Source organism: Lotus japonicus, chromosome 1, assembly GCF_012489685.1.
Source record: "Lotus japonicus ecotype B-129 chromosome 1, LjGifu_v1.2".
In the NCBI taxonomy this organism is placed as follows: domain Eukaryota; kingdom Viridiplantae; phylum Streptophyta; class Magnoliopsida; order Fabales; family Fabaceae; genus Lotus; species Lotus japonicus.
The window spans coordinates 119,946,348-119,967,411 of record NC_080041.1 but is presented as its reverse complement, the minus strand read 5'-3'; the positions used below and the strand labels follow the sequence as shown (position 1 = coordinate 119,967,411).

Genomic DNA, 21,064 nt, shown 5'->3' with positions numbered 1-21,064 from the left:
TGCTTGTAGATTTTCCATTTCAATGTGAAAAATCAAATTGCACTTTGGTGCTTGGGAATGAAAACTGCTAGCTAGGCCTTTACAATTCTAATTGACATGAGATAAAAGTTTTTTAAAGCAAGAAGAACAAGATTCATTCATGATGGAATTTTTTCCTTGTTCTTGTGACTCTAAATTACCACATATCATGCTCTCAACCGGATACACTTATGTTAATATTTTGTGTTTGTGTCTCTCTTTATGCCTATTCGATATATAGACGAAACACTCTGAATACTTATCAATAGAGATATGGATACAATCATATAACATTTCATAAAATGTCATGTGATATAAGATGATTTTAAATCTTTATCACCATGCTTTCAACTAATAATTGTGCTATCACCCGCTCCCTCGGCAATAGCTTAAAAACAACAAACAATCAAACATACAACACTTCACAAAATGTCATGTTATATGAGATGATTCTAATTTTTGGGAGAACCTAATATGCACTATTTTTAGGTGGTGTAAAATTTTTGGGAGAACCTAATATGCACTATTTTTAGGTGGTGTAAAATTTTTGGGAGAACCTAATATGCACTATTTTTAGGTGGTGTAATTTTACACCACCTACTTTGACTGGGTATATAGCAGGTCAACACATTATTTTTTTTAAGAAAAAATATCATTAAAAATGTGTCATATATTAAATTTCTTTAAAAAAGATTTGTTGACCTGTTAAAGCAGGTTAAAAAAAGTGGTCTAATTTAAAATTAGACCACTTTAAAAGGTCCACATTAGGAGTCACCCTAATTTTTATCTCCAAGCCTCCAGCTAATAATTGTGGTATCACCCGCCACCGTTGGCAATAGCTTAAAAACAAAACTGGCAAAATACAAAAATTTATTTTATGCCTTTTCTTCTTTGCTTTAGGGTTAAAAAAAACAAGTATATTGTGTAATGCACGCGTATTGTACTTTTTGAGCTATAAAGTTGAATCAAAATACATTTAAAAAACAAGTTGAATCAAAATAGATAAAAGTAATCTTATTTGTAAATTAGCGGAAGAAGTTAAAACATTAAATTGAATTATCGTTTAAAAATATAATTCACACTCATAATTTGATTTGATTAAATAAACATAGATGCTGATTAGAAAAAAAAATTGTGATATGCTCTGAACCAATTTCTATTTAAAGAAAAGAAACAATGATTTTTATTTAATAAGGTCTTGATGCCACATGACTACATGAGAAAATAGTTGATGATGTAGCTTAATGAGATTCAAGATGGACTATTCAAATTTAATAGATAGAGGGTGAATATACTCATCACATGCGAAACTAAACTAAAATATATGTAAATGGACTATGTTTGAAAGTCGAAAAGCTAGCTGATTGCAAGAAAATGTTTAGCGAAGCTAACTGCTGAACGCTAAATTCGTAAAATGAAACAAGAACATATATATAGGAAGGATTATGGTTAATTTTTGATATCTAATTATTGATTATATTTATTAGTATAGTTTTTTAGAATTTGATATCATATAAGTTAAGAAAAGATTCGAAGTATTTCATTTACCATGCATATTTTTTATTTTGATATATATAATAAAAAGGATTCCAAGTAAAATTATTAATCAAGTTAAAGAATAATGAATTTGGAAAAAAATAATAATTTCATCATTTATTAAAAAAATAATAAAAATTATTTAATTTCATTAATTATTTAATTGTTTCAAATCAAATTTTTCAAAACAAAATCTTCAAAAATTTCGATTTTAAAATATTTTTCAAACTTAATTTTTTAATATTCTTGATATATAAAAAAATATTCCAAGTAAACTTAAAATTCAAAGTTGAAAATAAGAAATTTCTTAAAACTGTAATTTCACAATGTATTCCCAAATATATAAGTCATAAAAATTTGGTGAAAATTCTCTCCTATCAACTTGTTTCACGAGTGCCGCTACACTACACGACCTGATCACGCACTACCCACACGACATAACTTTTTTTTTGTCCTTTGGCTTCCGATCTTCACGAGGGAAAGAAGCCCCACGTGACTAATTTGGCTCGGAATACAGTAGTGATGTCCCTGACCACAAAAACACAATATAGCTTAAATCAATTGTTTTGAAATAACAAAATCTCCATTAAAAAAAATCTTAATTTTGGAAAAAAAAAATCAGCAGATAATAAAGAGAAGTTCGGAAAACACTGAGTAGTGCATGTTGTGTGGTTATTGGGTAGTGTCATTTAGCATTTTTCCTCCTTTGATTCACTGCTCTAGCTTTTTGAGGAAAATAGAATGATCATTGAGAGACACGTGGCATATGCTTGTAAAAGATAGATATAGTAAAAATATTAATTATAATCAATATGGTTAATTAGCATTGCTATACACACAAAAAAGTTGTACAATTAATAGTTTATATAGTTAATAAATTATAAAGTTTTTCCTTTGGAGATGGATTTTGTACCTTTCTATTCTTTAATATAATAGTTTCTACTTTAAAAAAATTGGCTCGTTACTATGGCTATTATTGTTGTTCCAATTTTTTTTTTGCTATTAATGTCAATTTCAAGCCACTTTTACTATACAAATAGGGTGTAGATTGTGAACTTTTTGTAGAGGCTGTGGAAATATGAGGTGTGTTTATTAGTGTCTCATAAACATGTTGAAGGTGTTGGTTACAATAGTTTCTGTGTTGGTGATCATTTCAGCATGCGTGTTGATAGTACCCGTGCAAGGTCAAGAAGGTGGAGTTGATCGTTGGTTCTGGAGGAAAACTGTGCGGATTATAAATGATTTGGGTGATGATTCTACTCAACTCTATGTCCATTGTCGTTCAAAGGATGATGATATTGGGGAACATTATCTTACCAATGGACAATTCATAGAGTGGTCCTTCAACGTAAATATTTGGCGCACTACTCTGTTTTGGTGCAACTTTGCATGGAACAGTGAGCAACAAAGTTTTGATATTTATACTAGAAAAGATTATAATACTTGTAAAGCGCAATGCTGGCGAAGTATTAGACCAGATGGAGCTTACTTTTATCATGAGTACGGATCTGCTAACCCCTACTGGTTGAAGAAACTCTCATGGTGAAGCTCTAAGCATTATTATTTGTTAGGTTAAGGGAAAATATAAATAAAAGCTACTCCCTTTATTCTTTTATATCTATTACAATTTTAAGAGATATGTTTTTTTCTACGTACAAGAAATATATGCTATTTCTATGTATTCTAGTCACTTTTAAAATTTTATTTGGTGGCCATGATACGATAATATATAGAGGAGGGATCCGTTTACACCTGTGTAAGTCTAAAACTCTTACACTTATTCTTGACCATTGCTCCAATTTAAATCTAATGGTCCCAAATAATTTATATTAGTAGGTCATTTGATTTTCTATTTTTTTTTAACTGTCTTCTACCCTGTTCTCCCGGTGAATTTTCTCTAGCCGCACTGCCAAACCTCACCTTTCTCTCGTCTCTGTGTTTTGTTGCCCTCACTTCTAGATTTAATTTCGTATCACCTTCTCTTGAATTTCTAATTTCTTATTGTTTTTTGAAAACCTATCTGCACTAGCACTAACCACAAGGGCCACAACTTAACAAATCCATCTATCAATTGTATGTAATATTTCATGGAATGAATAATCAAGAGAGCACCATCTTCATTAAGAATCTGAAAACGAAGAAAGAGAAAGAAGCCAAGCACAAAATATGATCGAGAGCAGGACCTCAGCACAAAAAAGAGTAAAAATATAACCTTATCCTTTCTAACGTTTGGTGCGGATATAACAAAATCAGATAACATTATGCAATCATTTTTTTTAATCATGTTCTATCTTTAAGATGAACAAAAAAACTACAGGGTGTTATATATATACTATACTCAAATGCCAAAATGACCCAAAGTATATTTTTAAATTTTATTTTCCCATTAATAAAAAATAATTTATTTTATAAAATAATTTATAAATATGTCTTTAACTATTTGTTTTATAATTATAAAACAACTTTATTCGATAAAATTATATAATATATGGTATATATTGGATATACATCTGTTCCAATTAAAAGCAAAAATCAAAACTGAACAATCTTACAGAGCAAAAACGCAAGCAAGAGACAAGCCACAAACAAGAATGATCGAGGCCATCAACAAAAATAATCGAGAGACACTTTTTTTTCAGTTTCACATATTGAATTTGAGAAACGCATAAAAGCAACGAACAATAACATTAACGAAAACTTATATGAGAAAACAATCGCCAATTGAAAGTATGGTCCAATTTTCATAAACTTCTTTTCATTCTTAATTTTTTTTTTTTGGTAGATTACGAAAATAAAGACAACAACCAGAACACAAACAAACTAACCTAACTCCCTCAACTGAGCAACCTCAGGAGGGGGAGAATCCCAAACTGTGAGATCCCACTTTTCCTTCAATCCTAGCTTAGCTAAGAGATCTGCAACCGTGTTATTATCTCGCAAGACATGCTGAAAGACTACCTCCCAATCCTCCAGCAACATACATCTAACCTCTGTGAGAAGTATGGCACAAGAATGCAGATTAACTGACTTGTTCTTCCTTAGACTTTCAATCACATTCAAGCAATCTGATTCGCAAACTATCCTCCTGCACCCATACTGCCAAGCAATACGAAGACCTTGGGCAACTGCTAGCAACTCTGCCATGTGCGCATCACCTTGGCCCTCAAAACTAGAAAATCCTCTAAGCCATCTCCCTCGATGATCACAAAACACACCTCCACAAGCATTAATGTTTATGCAAGTGTTTGTGAGAACTTATGTAAACAACTTATGGTCAATCAATAAGATGTTTTAAGCTTATTTTCACAAGTTGTTTATATTAGCTTATGGATTAAAATTTATGCTTCTCTATAAATTTCAAAAAGTTTTCAAATCAGCTTATCAATAAGCATTGGTTTATTATCATTAGGCTTAATTAAGCAGTTTTCTCAAACGCACCTAACATGGATGATAAATTTAACCATGGAGTGTAATAACCACAACCACAATTCTCACCTAATCAGCCAGTGTGGTTGTGCCATCAACCCTTACAAGGTAAGGAAGTGCATGATTGAAGTGTGTCAACATTTGGGAGGTGCAACGAGCCTTCACGTATCAATAGAGAAACTCCCCAGAGTTTCAGCACTCTGGTCACTACCAATACTACAAAGAAATCAAAATAAACTAATGACATCTAGTCTCCAAATGTGCACTAATGACATCTAGTCTCCAGATGTGCATATCATCAGTCTTAAATGTGGCTGAGAATAATGAAACTATCGTTTTTAAATTTCAAATTCAGTATTCAAGTTTCCACCTCAACACAAAGTAAAATTCAGACAAAAGTTCTTAAAGACTCTTTACAGGAAAACAAAAGCACAATGAAGATGCTCAGTGGAAGAGAACCATTCCTAGAATTTTCCAACATTGTTGGAATTTGCAACTACCCCTACAAAATCATACCTAGAGTGCTCTTAATCCTAAGGGTGCACATCAGAGTGAGCAATGCATGTTATGTTGGGACAAGATAGTGGCCTTCATCCTGATTATTGATCCAGATTAAAGGAGCGGCTATTGCAAGAAGAGTAAATGAAAGACCACAAACCAATTTGAATGTAGTCTTTTGAAGTGCTTTTCCCATGTGATGATTTTGTAATTGCATAGCATTTCCATTTTCAGGAACCATCTTGGAAGGCGTTTTCACATCAGCATCTCCTGGAAGGTCATTTGTTGATGACACTGACTCTGAGCTACCTTGGAACTCCACATCAGCACATAAGCTTTCATTCACTCCACAGTCACACTTCACCTGATCTGAGAAACAGTTCTGGTCATATTTCGATGTTCGGCTCCAGTCAATGTTGCCATAGGATAGACTCCTGAGCCTTCTGTTCTGTTTCTCGGAGCAATCCAAATTCATGTCATTTGAATCTTGAAGAGAGTGAATGAGCTTCCTTGGGGTAGTGAATATTTCAATGTTGTCAACACTAATCTGTGTGCGTGACCTCTGAATTACAAGCGTAAATACACAATCAGCTAACTCCATAAGTAAACAATAAGTGATTTTATCCGGAAACATTGCAGCATAGGATATCATTGAAGAGTTTCAATTACAAACAAAATAAGATTCAACTGATGATGTAATGTATCTTATGCACTATATAAGTTTCAAGTGTTCACATTCTCATAGTAGAAATATTCTTCATCATTTCACTATTCCTCACGCATTATAAACAATGTTTTCATCACATATTTTTGAAAGGCACTGAAAGTTCAACCATTTCAATTAAGTGTATGATTAAATCAATCGAATAGTGCAAATATCCGCACTCAATATAAGTAATCAAATAAAATAAGGACATACTTGTATACTATATAAAATATTCACGCCATAACATAAGAACACAAAATAAATAGAAATAAAATTATGAGATTAGCTTGTTAAAAATTATTTATAATACAAAAAAGAAACTAAAATTTCCTAGAGTTGTGAGAAGAAAGTTGATGAAATTCTTCCAATTGCTGCTATAGAGTAGTAAGAGCACTTGATCTTCAACCGGGAAAAAATTTCAATACTCCTGGAGGATGGAGTCTTTGGAACTACTTCCACTCATATTGCAACACATACACATGTATGGATAGTTATTCATACTTTTTATTTGTTTTAAATATATCTTTTAGAAAAAACCGTCACTTTTACACTAAGGGAGAGTACCCGGTCTTCTGTACTACAATGGTACTTGAAGATTTGCTCCTTCAACAAATGGTGCATTAAGAATCTTAAACTAAGTCAAGAAAGACATAAATTGAATTCTTCTGAGTAATGTTGAAAAACCCATGATGAGGAAAAAAAACTTATTCTTTATGTTTCTAGATTCATTGTTTTAAGAATTGATGGCTAGAAAACAATTTTAATCATACAAAATTCAACTTCTTCTCATTTTGTGTAATAATAAGACAGCAAGTTTTATAAATTTACAGGCACAAAATCATAAACAAGAGTATATAAGATAAACATCAAAACCAGTGGAACACATAAACAATATACTGAAGTAAGGGGTGTGGCAGAAAAATGCAGTATAGAATGTTAAGCAGAATTGGAAATGGAAGTAAAAGCTTCATGCTCTATAGTCCTACAATATATAACAAATGTCTGAGAAACTTACTTGGGGACTTGTGGTGGTACTTCTGGATACTCCATGCATAGGATTTCTGTCCATGAAACCAGAAAACTCTTGTGCTAATTCTCTCCTTCCATTAGAAAACTCATGATTCACAGAGTGCTCTAACAAACCACGTTCTTGCCCCACCGCTGAAGCCAAACCGTCCTTGAGAGACACATTAACCACTCCATTTTGATTGCTCCAAAGCTTCCTATTAACACTCCTTCGCTCATAGTCTAAGTTGGTTGAGATGGGAGACTCAACAGCAGATTCATATCCAGGCAAAAAGTCCAATGCGCGTGATTCTGGTGAAACTGATGCAGGAGAATGATCTTCATCACCAGAGGAGGTATTCACTTCCCTACTTAAATTTGACCCTGTAACAGAAGCAGGACTTTTAACATGCTTTGGCTTGCCAATTGCAATTTCCTTGGCAATTTGCAAGGCTTCAAACGCAGCACCTTTGACAAATGCCATTTTATCAGATTGACACCTTTCCATCTCCTCAATTATCGATTCGAGCTCAGAGAATATGCTCCTGGGGTCCAAACATTTCATCAAGAAGTTGACCATCTGAATCGCTGAAAGCCGTTTCTGAGAATTCCCCTCCGCAAGGCCGGCATTCAGTACTCTTAGTCCAGATTGTATGAACAACCTTGCATAGGCTTCAACAATCAAAGCATTCCGCTTCGCCAGCGCCATAACCAGGCCCATGTGTGCATTCGTTTGGCTCTTACATTTTCCCTCTAATGCCACAGCCACATTCTGGCAAACCCTATTGACCATTTCATCCGACGCAAACCTCCAGTTATCAGATTCCACCAGAGCCTTCAAGCAAAGCGCGGCACCGGAAGTTAGGCTCTCCTGTGAACTTGAAAGAGAATCAGAAAGAGGCTTGCAAAGAGAGTGGATTATGCCCCTCTTCTTCTCTTCTGGGGTTGAGTGGTCAATCCCATATTTTGCTATTGCTGGTACCACCTTGGAGCAAGCCTGATGAAGAGAGAAAGACCCTCCACTTGAACCTAGGGTCTGAACAATGGATCCCATGATGGTGTCTATCAAGGGAACAATCTTGACACCATGAACCCTAGCAAAAACTTCATACAGTGAAATTGTGAATGGAATTTCCTTTGTCTCAGAAATTTTTGCAAGAAACACAGGAACAGCCTTGAAATCCATATCTTTCACATATGACTTTAGGGCTTTCATGGCGGATTTGCGACTATCTGCATCTTTGTCAAGATTCGCGAGCTCTTGCCGCACGACCGGGCTGAGATTTCTTCCCATTGTTGAACTACAACCAAACAGCAACCACAATCAGCAAAACAACCATTTACAGAAAAGGAAAAAAAAAATCTCATTTTTAGGGTTTCCATTGCAGATTCGTTCACCCCCATTCCTAACAGTTTCACTGCTTCTACGGTTAAAGTTCACAACTTTTTCACAACAAAAACCGAAGAAAGATTAATTACGCAAATGGGGTGGCTAAAAAATGCAATTTTCTTGAAACCCCAATTGCACACTTCCCCTAAAATTGAATTTTCTTCAAAAATTAAACAAAAAAAAGAAAAAAAAAACTTTCTGGGCATTCACAAAAAGGGTATTCAATTTCTCCAGGAACTGAAAAATGGGCATTGAATTACTTTAAAAAGAACGCTTATTGCAGTGAAATAAGCAGTGTATGAGAAATGAAACAGTGAAAAAAAAATTGGAAAATTGAAGAAAGAAGATGAAATTACCTTAACAGAGTCATGGAGGAGTAGGTGGTGGTTCTGTTGAACGGAGAAGGTGGCAATGCAAGAGAGTGAGGAAGGGCAGTGACAGTGATGACAGTGACACAGTGTGTGTTATTCAAAATGGTATTCTTCTTTCAAATTTCCGCCGCTATCCATGCCAACGCGGGCACCACAAAATTCTGAATTTGATTCCGATAATACCCTCACATTTATTGACTATTATTAGTATTAAATTAATATTCCGTTTTGTTTTCTCTGTAATTAAATTAATAATTCTGTACCAACGTCCAGCAAGGATTCTAACGGAGTGTCTTTGAAGGAAGATTTAAGTGGTAAGAACCCAGGACATATGAACTGGGAAAGAAAAATTAAGGATTAATCTTTAAAAAGAGAATTTAAATGTTTTCCAATTTATAAAAAGGATCCGGAGACTGAGTGGTACAAAAAAAATTAACAAGTCTATAATATAATATTTATGTTGTAGATTTGAAATGAATGATTAAAATTTGATATACAAAATGGTAAAATGGTAAATCAATAAATTTTTTATATTTAATATATAATATAAATATTATTAAAAAATCATAAGAATAGAAAATTTTTTAAAATTTTTCTTGAAAGTTAAGAATAGAAATTTGGATTTATATTAAAAATCATTACTATAATTAGAAAATAAATTGGTAAAATGTTTTAAACTTGACACGAAAATATAAAAAAAACGAATTTAAATAGTTATGACTAAGAAGAATTTCATTCTCATAGGTGATGTTTTAATTTAAAATTTTTAAATAATTCATTAATTATTTTAATGTACATAGTGTGTTAGGATATGTTAAGTTTAGAGGCGTTTTAATTTGAAAATTGATAAAGGTTTTGACTACAACAATATTAAAATTGTGAATGTTATATTTGTCTAAGACTAGTATTTTAAGAAAGGTACTAAGAAGTAAGAACCATCTCTAGACGCAAAGTCAACAAAATTTGATATCGCTTGGACAAGTCAACGCATGAAACACTAATCGAGCTTAAATGTTTTTTTTTATAAATATAAGTGTGACTACATGAAGATACCAAGTTTCTAAGAATATTTATAGTGAATCAAAAAGGCTTAAAACAAAAGAATATGGTTAGGGAAAAGTTTCGGAGAATACTTATTTCTTCTAAGACTACTCTCAAAATAACACTTTATAAAATCATTATATCATCACTTTGATTTTTAAAATAGCAATTTGAAGTTTTGAACACTACCTGAAAAATCAAATCTGTTGGAGGGTAAGATCGTGAATTGGACTGCAGGGTCTTTGATTTTTGTCTTGTCTGTCTGATGTTACCGTACACTACAAACAAAGCATCCATCCATTTCCCGCTTCAGAAGTCCGCGTGTTTCAGATTTGAAAGACGCGCCCAAACTATTTGTTGAAAAGACTGTTAGGTCCACTGGTATCTTATTCTAAACGATTCTCACTCTTCTTATCTTTCTTCTCTCGTGAGAGAAAATGACACAAAACTGTACTCACACATTATTATAATATACATCAGATTTATCAGACATAACTTAACATTTTTCATTCTCATAGCATCAAGAAGAAACAAATCTTTCAAATGTTTTTTGGGTCATAGCAAATCTTATTTCATTCCATTCTCTTTATTTCATGAACTAACTAAAATTTTAGAGCAATAGAAAGATTTCTTAACAAAGGCCTCTACTTTTGCATTTCACGTACAAGTAATGAACCTTCTCCCTAATTCAAATCTAGAACCGTATCTTGCAAGTCTTAGGACTTCTTTATACATGGCATGACAGAGCTCACAACACAAGTGGCCAAGCAAAACACAAGAGAAATAAGTCGAACCCCACGTGTGTTTTCTAAGCAGGGCGGGGAGGAAGGAGGGAAAGGGTTACAAGGGGATTTGCAATAAACTTACCCCATCCATCATAATACAGCTCCAAAATTATGCATTCACTAAAAAGTAAGAAAATATATTCAAACAACAATGGCTATTTAAGAGTGTAGTTTAACTGGTTCAAAGACTCATCATTGACATTGTGGTAGTAATCTGCAAGTTGGACAATACCACTTCCCCTTGAACCTTGTCTCTTGTGTCAGGCCAACACAAGCATAGTGGAACCATTCACCACCTTGGCACTGTCAAGAATAACATAGTAAACATCAGAGTAAAAAACAATGAAGGAGAGAACAAAAAATATTAACATTGATTGGTATTTAGCAGGGAAAAGCTACTGAATAAAAAGACGATTGGCAGTCTATAATACAATAGTTAACCCAGGTGAGTATGCGGTTAACCACCATCAACAGTTTTTCAATTTTTTCCGCGAAAAATAAAATAAACAGCTCCAATTCTTCGAAGTCCCTCTTAATGCTTAAGATCAAAAAGAAAAAAATGTAATAGAAGTGATTCCAAACCAATATTAAGTTACATGCCTCATTGTTAGATACTCAGTGTTAAGCTGCATCATATTTTTTTATGTGATCTCATTAACAATTTATTTTAAGAACTGTAATTATCTATGGCAGATTTTTTTGGCATGTAGCAACCCAAAAAGTAGAAAAAAAGCTGTAAAGGAATGAACACCATATAGTAATTGCACTTGATGCAGGAGATTAAATACATTCTGCACTCTGCCAACCCTAGTTCCCCCAAACAAAAAGAAAAAGGTAAAACACATACAGCGCAGGAGAGAGCAAAGTAAAATGTACTTACATTTTCATTATCACAAGCAATCATATCTCCAAAAGATACCTGAATGATCAGATAATAAAACAGCCTCAGTTTCTTACTAGAATATTTTAAGCAAAAACAAAGGGACAATATGGAGTAATAGCCTAGAAGGAGATTAAGAGCGATAAAATGTATTATGAACAGCATATCGGAACCTGATGACAAACACAGTATGTTGGCTCATTTGGATCAATGGGTTGATCAACATCCATGGGGATTACATAGTCCTTCTTATGACTTCCTGGCGGAGGCATTAGCTCAAAGTCCCTATCACGTTCCCGATCCCAGTCTCTATCCCTGTAATCAATTCTCTTCGATTGAGGTGTTCCATATACGACTTGCCTGCGCTTTTCAGGTTTAGGGACTATAGGCAATGGGGGAAGAATCGCTGGTTCATCTTGTGCTATTTTTCCCTCTGATGAAATTAAATGAGAAGAGAATAAAAAAAGGATCATAAATTGATAAAGTACAAAAAAACTATTTTAATAACATTTTAGAAAGAAAAATAAAAAAACAAGTTCCCAAATCTCCAAAACTATATTCCCTTTTGTTTCTGCACTTTCTTTCTAATTCATTATAAGCTACTTTAAATAGGTCCAGAAACACCCAATAATGCATTTACCCACATATTCTTTCACCTCAAATTCAAATATTCATGTTATTGGTATCAAAGAAAACAAAATATACTTTTGTGGAAAAATTAGACAAACTAGTTACTTGAAGATACAGGGGCATTGGCACGTTGATTAGGGGGTAAAGACATAAATTCTTTCTTAATAAATACACTCATGGCACTCTCATCCCAGATCCCTTTTCCAGTAAAATATGTAATCAACACAGTAGTAAGTCTTCACGATCATAGTAAATTTAGGTTGATTTTGGAAATATTTGTGTGCACATGATGCAACAAAAAATCAGAATGAAAATTACACAGCTATTTTACCTTGCTTTAAATCTTCGGCGAAGTTGTTTAAATCCTCATCAAGTCGTTTTACATGGCTATCTATCTGATGCAAATAAAAGAAGATTGAAACTTGTAAACTATAGCTGAATAATGTTCCTTGTATGCATAAGCAGAAGCAAAATGCGGAAAATTCACAGGACTTCCAAGATAAGAACTGTTATTTCACCTTGGAATCAACAGGAAGTAGTTTTTTTCATATTGTGCATGTGTAGGAGGTGAATATAGCATGTCGTAAAAACAAAATAGGCTTAATTGCACTTTTAGTCCCCCTATTATCGCGATTGTGCAATTGTCACAGAAGGGAACAACCGCCACCACCATCCACACAACCCAGACACCATCACACCGTCCATGGCCTCTGCGGCCCAACTCCACCATTCTACCATTGAAGCAATCGCAAACTCCTCTATCCTTCCTCTCCTCTCATCAAGTAGAAAAAAGATGGGGATTGGGGTTTCAGGTGGGCACAGTGGGATGAGGAAGGATGTGCAGTGGGGGTTGGGGTTAGGGTTTCAGGCGGGTAATGGGGTTTCAGGTTAGGGGAGGGTGTGATGAATGTGTGGCTGTGTGGGTGGTGTCAGGATGATAAAATGGAAAGTAAAGACCGAATTATACTTCCAGGCAGAGAAGGAAGGAAATATCAAATGGGTTTCTGAATAGCTGAGATTTTGATGATATGGAAGGCAATTTTGTAATAATGGTTCAATGGGTTCGTTTATTAAGAGTATCAATTATGGTGCTTGGAGGCAATAAAACACGGTCCTCTTGTTTTAAATTGAACAATTTTGGATGATGAAAATGGAGGTATTTTTATCGTGAAAATGGATGAAGATGGAGGAGTGCGGCTGTTTTTGAGAGAAAATGAGACGGTGATTTTCGGAGGTGTGTTGGTGGAGATATCAGTTGGTTTCATGGTGAGGGAATAAAAAGGCTGCTGTAAGGAGATAATGATTAGTAAAATCTAATGGGAAAGGAAATAAAAAATCTTTATGAAATTCCTAAACCTATAAGGAATCATCATTCACCGCGTAGTTAAAGTTACTAAGGGCTATTTTTGCTTGTTGGAATAGTTTTTCCAGTTTCCAACCCATTCTCATGTAAAACAATCAGAATGCAGCATAAAGAGTGATCTCACCCTTGAATTTGATGAATGGGGCTTCTCTGTGAAGAAGAAGAAATAGAAGTATCAGGTTTATACACTTCCAACTGAAAGAAAATTGTAATATCCTCATCAAGTATCAGGTGAAAATAATGGGACACTTTGAATAAGAAGAGGGTGCAATGACTTTAAAGTTGTATTCACGAAGATATGTTCCATTGTGCTTTAACAGTTACTGAGGAACTCCATTACATAGCAAGCATGTGTTTAACTACACATAAGGGAGAAACAATGTGGAACAGAGATTCCTGGGACTAAAGGTACAACCGCATGTACAGAAGAAAGGACGACATAACGGACACAGCGAAGAATTACCCGCATGAAGACAGGGAAAACATACAACGATGGGACCACGAGAACTTGAAAAGCCCAAGGAAAAAGGTCCAGAACCATATAAAAGAAGAGAGGGAAAACGAAAAATGGCATGTTCGTTGAAAAATACAAGTTTGGAATAGTGTTCTTCTGCCAGGGTTTGAGGACAACATATATCTTAGCTCTAAGGGAAAAACACTTGTAATCCTTGTTAGAACTCATAGTAAAAGAGAACACTGCCAGACTGCACATGGCTAGACGTATTGATGAATTGCACATCTTAAAGAAGCATACAAATACATAATTAATTTACATTAACAGCTATATATTACAATCTAGATGACGAACAAATTTTAATACTCTTGTAGTATTGAAGACTCAGTAGTACATGTACATCCACACTCACAATGTGACAGTTGGGGGCCGGGGGTACATGTACTAAAGGAATACAGAAAAAATTACCCGATATGTTATGTTCAAAGCTCACTTGGAAAGCAATTTAATTTTAATCACATTATCATTAAGGCATTCCCCTATCTCGCACATATCAGTTATAGGTATTATTTTATTCACCCATCTTAAGCCATGTCCCATTACAACCATTTCGACGAGCTTCATCACCATCGATCATTCTATTTGAGGTTTCGTGTTCGTCCATTAGCAATAGTTTCTTTTCCAAGTCATAAATAGCCTAGTCAAAAGCACAATAAAAAGAAAAAAAAGAGGCTCACCAGTTCATATGCTTGTCGTGCCAACAAAACCTTCTCAGTACACAGACTCAATGCATTATCCTGATATGTCTCGATGTCTTTTCGCATTTTCTCAATAGCGGCATCGTCATCCTCGTTCGCGTAACTGTTACTATTGTAGTAATGATTATTACCCTTCCTAGAGCCATGTGATGAGAACCCCATACAGTACTTTGTTTGCTGCCTAGTCTGGTTTATCATAGCTTTCATCACACCACAAACACCACAATTAGAAATAAATAAATTAATTAATTAATACAATGATGTAAACCTAAGAAATCACATGAAAAATTTTAATATTAAAAAAACAAATTTTTTGAGAAAGCATTTACATTGGGATCGTTCATCGAGTTCACGGACGGTGTTGAGCAGTCTCTGAAGCTCAGCAGGCAATGTATTGGCATCTGGGGGGATGGAAAATTCAACGATGAAATTGAGGAGAAATTCATGAAAAATGGGGGAAATTAGGGCAAAAAAAGGGGAAAAAAAATCGCTTACACTCCAAATAGTCATCGACGTAGACTCCAGTGCGTGCAATTGCCATTTTAGCAGGATGATTGTTGCAATTGGAGAGGGGTTAGGGTTTGTGATTGCGATTGCGAACCCTAGAAGGATTGTTGCTGGTTCAGATGCGATGTGGGAGATGAAAGCTTCGAAACGATGTCGTATGAGCAAGGTGTATTTTTTATAAGGTAAAAAAAGGCGGGGATTTCTGTTCTCAGGAATATGGTAGCTGTTACATTCACATTCAATGATTTATTCATATGATATGTAAAAAAAATTGTCAATCAAATGAATTTAAGTTTGAATATAAATAATTAAGAATTCAAATATTTTGAAATAATTTGAGTTTATATTTTCATATTTTGATGAAAGGCAAGAGCTATATATCATTGCTTTTTGAAAATTTAAATTTGTCAATCACTTATATTATTCTCTTTTTGAGTGAATGTTCAATTAAGTGTAAGCATCGAGCAACTTTCGTTTCATATCACGAATGTCTTTTAAGCCTAATTGTTAGTTATTATCCTTTAACTTTTATTCATTCAAGAATTTCTCAACTTTCAAAGATAAGTTTCGACATAACGAAAGTGATATAAATATCAAAATGACATAAAAGATTCTTTCTATGTGAAAAAGGAAAGAAAGATAAAAACTACATTTTTCTCAATTATTAATGCAAAGGGTTTGTTGCATCAAAAGTTCTTTTTAAACATAATACGTGTTCTCTTCTAAGACAATCTTATTCGACTCAGGTAGGACCTCTATGAACGGTAAAATCCTTCCTACCAAGTATATAACGTAACTGCATTCATATGAACTTGAACCCAATGCCTCAACAGCTCAACTTAAGATAGAACAACTTTGTGTCACTTGATTTAGACGCTTGGTGGTGCTTCATAAATAATAATATGTATATAGAACACCAATAACAAATATATATATATATATATATAAAACACAAACCTATTTCTTTTAGAGGGGCAAAAAAAAATTCTTTCAACAAGGACACAGCATAAGCCTATAAATTATTCAATCACCTATCATAGTCCTCAATTATTGTTATTTTTGGTACATCTTGAAGTAATTATACAAATTCCTACCTCTTCCACCAAATCTGAAAAAAAATCTTAATACTTTTGAGCAAAATTGTAAAAGCCAAAAATTGACTTTTAGGTAATGGGAAGTTAATAAAGTTGAACCCAAGCAAATTCGTGTTTGTATGGCAAACTTGCATCGCAAGAGGCTTCGCATGCATACACCACAATCGAAGCCCAATCCAAAGAGCCAGCTTCATTGTCAACCTTGAAGAAATGCAGCAACTGTGGCAAAATCTAGCACCAACAACAACATTTAACAATTCAGTATCTAAAGGAAACAAGAGCTAAGAAAATTTGATCAAGCAAAAGAAATGGTAGTACATGTAGAATGAGATTCAGCTATAGAAAATGATTTCTCAAATAACTAATATAATTACCTGAAATTCACAACACATAGGTCCACCACAATAACTGCATTTAGGGATATCAGCTCTGGATGGCCTCCCCTTTGAAACAGGCCATATTGGCTTAGCATTAGTATTCCTATAATACCTGTTTATGTCAGAAGCATCAAAACTGTAATTAAACAAAATTTCATTGATAAAGTAAATAACACTAGTCACTTTATACATGGAAAAACTTTTTTTAGCACACATCACAAAATATGATTATCTATACAATGCACATTTTATAATGTAATTTTGAGGACAACTAAGTGCCAATTTGTGTCGGGAAAACACATCCAAATGCATCACCGGAGAAGTAAGATTTTGACATGTTGACTCAAACGTGGATCGACGTTTCAGATCATGCAAAAATTGCAGATTCTAAAAGGTTTATTACTTTCAGATTAAACAGTGCATTGCAACAGGTATTCTTCCTTCTTTTTAATGCAAAATAAACTACAGTTGAATCATCAATAGACATGTAAAGCTAAAAGAACTATCTTTGAGCTTGATACATCATAGGAAATTATGATGATACATTTAATCCAGCCTATTTAAAGAGAAGAGATTTAGTTGTTCGTTGTTGCTGTTGTAGGAAAGATGATTAATGGTAAACATTTTATCCCACTCAGTTCAGTAAATAATCTGTCTACGCAAGGGCACATAAGCCAGTTTACTGAATCAATTAAGCACCATACATTTTCTAAATATTAATTACCTCAATACTTGTTCAGGGGCTTCGGCAATGCATTCCACAAAGTTGGTCCAACTGTTTTGATCATCAGTACCCTATTAATGGACAATATAATTAGCACATAATATACTTCAATAAGTAATGTAAGCTTAATTAAAAATGAGAGGTAATACCTGAAAGCTATCCATAAGTGAATCCATTGAGTCATCAATCCTATTCCTCAAGATCAAAGAATTATGTAAGGTATTATCCTCGGATACATCTCTGTTAGATTCACTTTCATCTCCAATGATGATCTCATATTCAGGCCACATAAAGTTGCTGCTGCCAACTGTATAGTCATGATCTCAGATGTGAGCTATCAAGAAGCAAAATCAGAGGATATAATACAATTATGCACAGTAACTTCTAATTCTAATGACCAGTGTATGTTTCATTCAAAAATGACATCAAGCATGTTTTAAGTTTCTTAGCCAGATACAAATTAAATGTCCTGTTACCAGTGTACATTTTATGAACACTAATATAATTAGATTTATCATTTTTTGACTTTATAGAAGTTAGCCATATTTTCATTCTCAACAATGAGCAAATAAACCTCACAAAAATATACAGCTCTTAAACCACTGTGACCTTTATGAGACTCCAAAGAGGTGGTTCCACTTCTGTTGGGTCCACAAACAGGTGAGGAAACTTTCATCTGCTGGCAAGCAATTTTATGCCCTGAGCGCCAACTCATAACCTGTAAGTTGATGATGTGATGTTATAGGAATCAATTTTGTGAAAGGATATCGAATTTGACACATTTGAGCAATTTGGTTACCTGATGCTTCTCTGAGCAATACCGCACTTGCTTGCAACTACTACAGAGCTTATCTCCTTTCCAGGTACCACACCAATCACAAAGTGCGGCTGAAAGTGATACAAAGCAGAAAAGAAAATCACACCAAGGAGAATGTATGCCATTTGATACTCAAAAGTGCAGAATATAACTACAGCAGCAAGAGAAAATAGGAGGAACAAAAGAAGTAGCTACTGAGCGCTAGCTAAATTCCTGCCCGATCCCAAGGCTGAAATCAAATAATTCCAAAATATCAGAATATCCCCCAGATTCACCCCCACCTTCTCCTATTCCTATTTCCTACCAACTCTCATTCTCCGCTCTCCTCCTGGTTGCCACTTAGCATAACTGCCTTCCCTCTCCATTCTCCATGTGTCCCTCTTTTCCCTTTGCTGAAATCTACCTAACATACATTGGAATCATCCTGAGATACCACTAATTCTAATTCCAAGACAGCTTCTGCTTAGCAATTCTGGATCATACTTTGGCTTGAACTACTAGATCAATACCTTCAAGAAGACCCATCTTGTCATGTTAGGTTGCTCCAACCCCATCTCGCATACCTAGTGAGAATATGTCCTCTCACATGTCGCATATCTAGTGTAACATTCCTCTCCTTTTGTCCTTCAAATGTTGGTATCTCCATATGTTCCTCCTTGAGTTCCCTTCTCAAACCTCAAGCTCTTTCCTTCGTTCTTTGAGAATGTAATTAGGACATGTAATTATGTGTTTCTTCATTCTCACTGAAGCCTTGAACATTCATGGACCAACTTGAAGATGTAATACCCACAACTCCAAGATTGGAGCTCTGGTACCAGTTGATAGAAACTTGAAATTTTCTTGGAAATAAATAGGGATAAACCCCAATTGCAAAAGGTAGTCCACTGCAGAGCTTCAAGGGTCTGCAAACCTCCTGCCCAAAGGCCCTAATTCTCACTCAAATGACTAGATATCTCTCCCTCTCATCCCCTCCTCTTAATTACAGGCAACCTGCCTGATTTCTTCTAACTGTTTCTTCTAACAGTCGATAAGAACCTTGGAACCATACAACAAGAGCCCAAGGTCTTATAAAACCCACACTAGAAAAAATCCCATACTTCCAACATAGGACCCAAGTCCTATCCCTTGCAATTGAATCCTAACACAGTCCCTAACAGTTGTCTAACAATACCCCTGAAAAAGTTTCACCTTGTCCTCAAGGTGAACAGCTTGTAGTAGCTGAAAACAAATTACCCTATTTTGTGTGTCCAAAAACATTTGTAAATCTCAGAAAAAAGAAATTTATACAAATGGTCCCAACAAATATTTGTAAAATAGGACTATGTTTCTGAGAGTATAAGCACCAACCTCCACTGCCAGCAGGTTTTTGACTTCCATCATTCGTAGGGTGTTTGCTTGAGTAAAACGGATTGACACGAGGTAGCTGACAACGGAAAACCTTCACACTTCAATAAATCATTACACAATCAGATATCAACAGTCAAAGGAAGTAAAAAAGAATGGAAAACTTTGTATCACAGAGGAAGATCACCGACCTTCTAGATGGTCTTTCCGGATGACGTTTACATTGCTCATGCTGATCCCTAAGAAGACATGTCATGGAAGGACACATGAAAACAAACAGCATCCGGTGAAATGTATTTTCACATTTCTCCTCAACAATTGGTGCATAGACCTAGTAGTTCAAGGGTTGTATAAAATTTATCATGATTCACAAATACAAGACAAACCATATGCACATCAAATAAAAGGATGAGGCATTAGCTACCTGAAGCAGGAATAGTAAAGGGTCTCCACAAATGTCGCACACAGATGACCTCCCTGATGGTATATTCAAAGGATCAAGCCAAGCCTGTTTTTCACACCACATTGAATAAAGCAAGACAGAAGCAAGGGGCAAAAGAATTTAATGAGAAGGTAGAGTACCGGGATTCCTCCAGCTTTGCTTGGAAAATATTGACGGCAAAGTGACCATTGATTCTCGGGCTCGAAAGCCAAACCGATTTCAGGCTTTTCATCATCATCATCATCATAATCTTCAAAATCATCATTTTCATCTCCATCACAATCATCATCATCATCATCAATTCGGATCGCCTCAATCATCTTGACATGATCTCCAACAGCATCTGCAGTGTCCATGTATGCGGCAATGGTATACAAAATGCTAGTCTTTTAGAGAGTGATGGTGCAGTTATTGCATAGAGCTCTAGTGATGGTTGTACAACCCACACTAGAGAATAGAGATTGCTCCGGTTAGAAGGCTGGGTCACTGGGTAGAGTAGTCTAACTACTGGTCAAGCAATTGAACTGAAAAACCAGATACTAAAGGAAATAAGAAAAAACCATATCACGAAATAGTTCATAGCAAAGCATATTAAGCTACAATTAAATAACTGGAAATATGAAAATTTACATATATAATTTCAGCCTGAAAATGCAATATTGCAAGACAGCTAGACATAGAATAAATGACAATAGCAGAAAATTAAGAGGTAGACTGGCTTGCATTGCAGGTGGTTCATGTGATCCACCATGATCAATAAGAACATCATTACTTAATACAAATATGAAGTTTTAAGGCTCCACATGATCATAAACATAGTTCAATACAACTAATAATTAATTTGAAGAAGGTGGCAAAAAGAGCAAGCATACATCTACATTTCAAGTATCAAGTAGGT

At 34.7% G+C, this 21,064-nt stretch overlaps 5 protein-coding genes across 5 annotated transcripts; 1 reads left to right on the top strand and 4 right to left on the bottom strand.

Moving 5' to 3' along the window:
* The first annotated feature begins 2,662 nt into the window (after window positions 1-2,662).
* Window positions 2,663-3,100, top strand: LOC130722291 (S-protein homolog 5-like). The gene has a single exon (XM_057572979.1). The coding sequence runs from the start codon at window positions 2,663-2,665 to the stop codon at window positions 3,098-3,100; it is 438 nt and encodes a 145-aa protein (XP_057428962.1).
* Window positions 3,101-4,374: 1,274 nt separating this feature from the next.
* On the bottom strand, window positions 4,375-4,698 carry LOC130722284 (uncharacterized). Its single transcript, XM_057572971.1, has one exon. It carries the CDS (start codon window positions 4,696-4,698, stop codon window positions 4,375-4,377), a length of 324 nt encoding a protein of 107 aa, XP_057428954.1.
* Window positions 4,699-5,315: 617 nt separating this feature from the next.
* Window positions 5,316-9,104, bottom strand: LOC130729870 (protein SINE1-like). The gene is made up of 3 exons (XM_057581712.1): window positions 8,936-9,104; window positions 7,200-8,490; window positions 5,316-6,040 (listed from the first exon to the last, which is right to left on the bottom strand). Exons 1-3 carry the CDS (start codon window positions 8,947-8,949, stop codon window positions 5,546-5,548), a joined length of 1,800 nt encoding a protein of 599 aa, XP_057437695.1. The 5' UTR covers window positions 8,950-9,104; the 3' UTR covers window positions 5,316-5,545.
* Window positions 9,105-10,618: 1,514 nt separating this feature from the next.
* LOC130729869 (PHD finger protein ING2) lies at window positions 10,619-15,561 on the bottom strand. The gene is made up of 7 exons (XM_057581711.1): window positions 15,357-15,561; window positions 15,191-15,262; window positions 14,841-15,061; window positions 12,618-12,681; window positions 11,830-12,089; window positions 11,657-11,695; window positions 10,619-11,079 (listed from the first exon to the last, which is right to left on the bottom strand). The coding sequence occupies exons 1-7, from the start codon at window positions 15,400-15,402 to the stop codon at window positions 10,969-10,971; spliced, it is 813 nt and encodes a 270-aa protein (XP_057437694.1). The 5' UTR covers window positions 15,403-15,561; the 3' UTR covers window positions 10,619-10,968.
* Window positions 15,562-16,346: 785 nt separating this feature from the next.
* LOC130732545 (uncharacterized) lies at window positions 16,347-20,691 on the bottom strand. The gene is made up of 10 exons (XM_057584569.1): window positions 20,307-20,691; window positions 20,149-20,232; window positions 19,916-20,055; window positions 19,728-19,825; window positions 18,363-18,451; window positions 18,173-18,281; window positions 17,713-17,870; window positions 17,564-17,634; window positions 16,837-16,951; window positions 16,347-16,693 (listed from the first exon to the last, which is right to left on the bottom strand). Exons 1-10 carry the CDS (start codon window positions 20,520-20,522, stop codon window positions 16,547-16,549), a joined length of 1,227 nt encoding a protein of 408 aa, XP_057440552.1. The 5' UTR covers window positions 20,523-20,691; the 3' UTR covers window positions 16,347-16,546.
* Window positions 20,692-21,064: the final 373 nt, after the last annotated feature.

Excerpts from the sequence above, each read along its gene's own strand:
- LOC130722291 (XM_057572979.1), top strand. The coding sequence starts at position 2,663 with ATGTTGAAGGTGTTGGTTACAATAGTTTCTGTGTTGGTGATCATTTCA.
- LOC130722284 (XM_057572971.1), bottom strand. The coding sequence starts at position 4,698 with ATGGCAGAGTTGCTAGCAGTTGCCCAAGGTCTTCGTATTGCTTGGCAG.
- LOC130729870 (XM_057581712.1), bottom strand. Across the intron at positions 6,041-7,199 it reads GTACCACCACAAGTCCCCAA|AGGTCACGCACACAGATTAG; the intron begins GTAAGTTTCTCA and ends CTTGTAATTCAG.
- LOC130729869 (XM_057581711.1), bottom strand. The coding sequence starts at position 15,402 with ATGGCAATTGCACGCACTGGAGTCTACGTCGATGACTATTTGGAGT. Across the intron at positions 15,263-15,356 it reads CGTCGATGACTATTTGGAGT|ATGCCAATACATTGCCTGCT; the intron begins GTAAGCGATTTT and ends CCATCCCCCCAG. Across the intron at positions 12,090-12,617 it reads CGCCGAAGATTTAAAGCAAG|AGGGAAAAATAGCACAAGAT; the intron begins GTAAAATAGCTG and ends TAATTTCATCAG.
- LOC130732545 (XM_057584569.1), bottom strand. The coding sequence starts at position 20,522 with ATGGACACTGCAGATGCTGTTGGAGATCATGTCAAGATGATTGAGGCG. Across the intron at positions 20,056-20,148 it reads CTTTACTATTCCTGCTTCAG|GTCTATGCACCAATTGTTGA; the intron begins GTAGCTAATGCC and ends TTGAACTACTAG. Across the intron at positions 18,452-19,727 it reads AAAACCTGCTGGCAGTGGAG|CCGCACTTTGTGATTGGTGT; the intron begins GTTGGTGCTTAT and ends TATCACTTTCAG.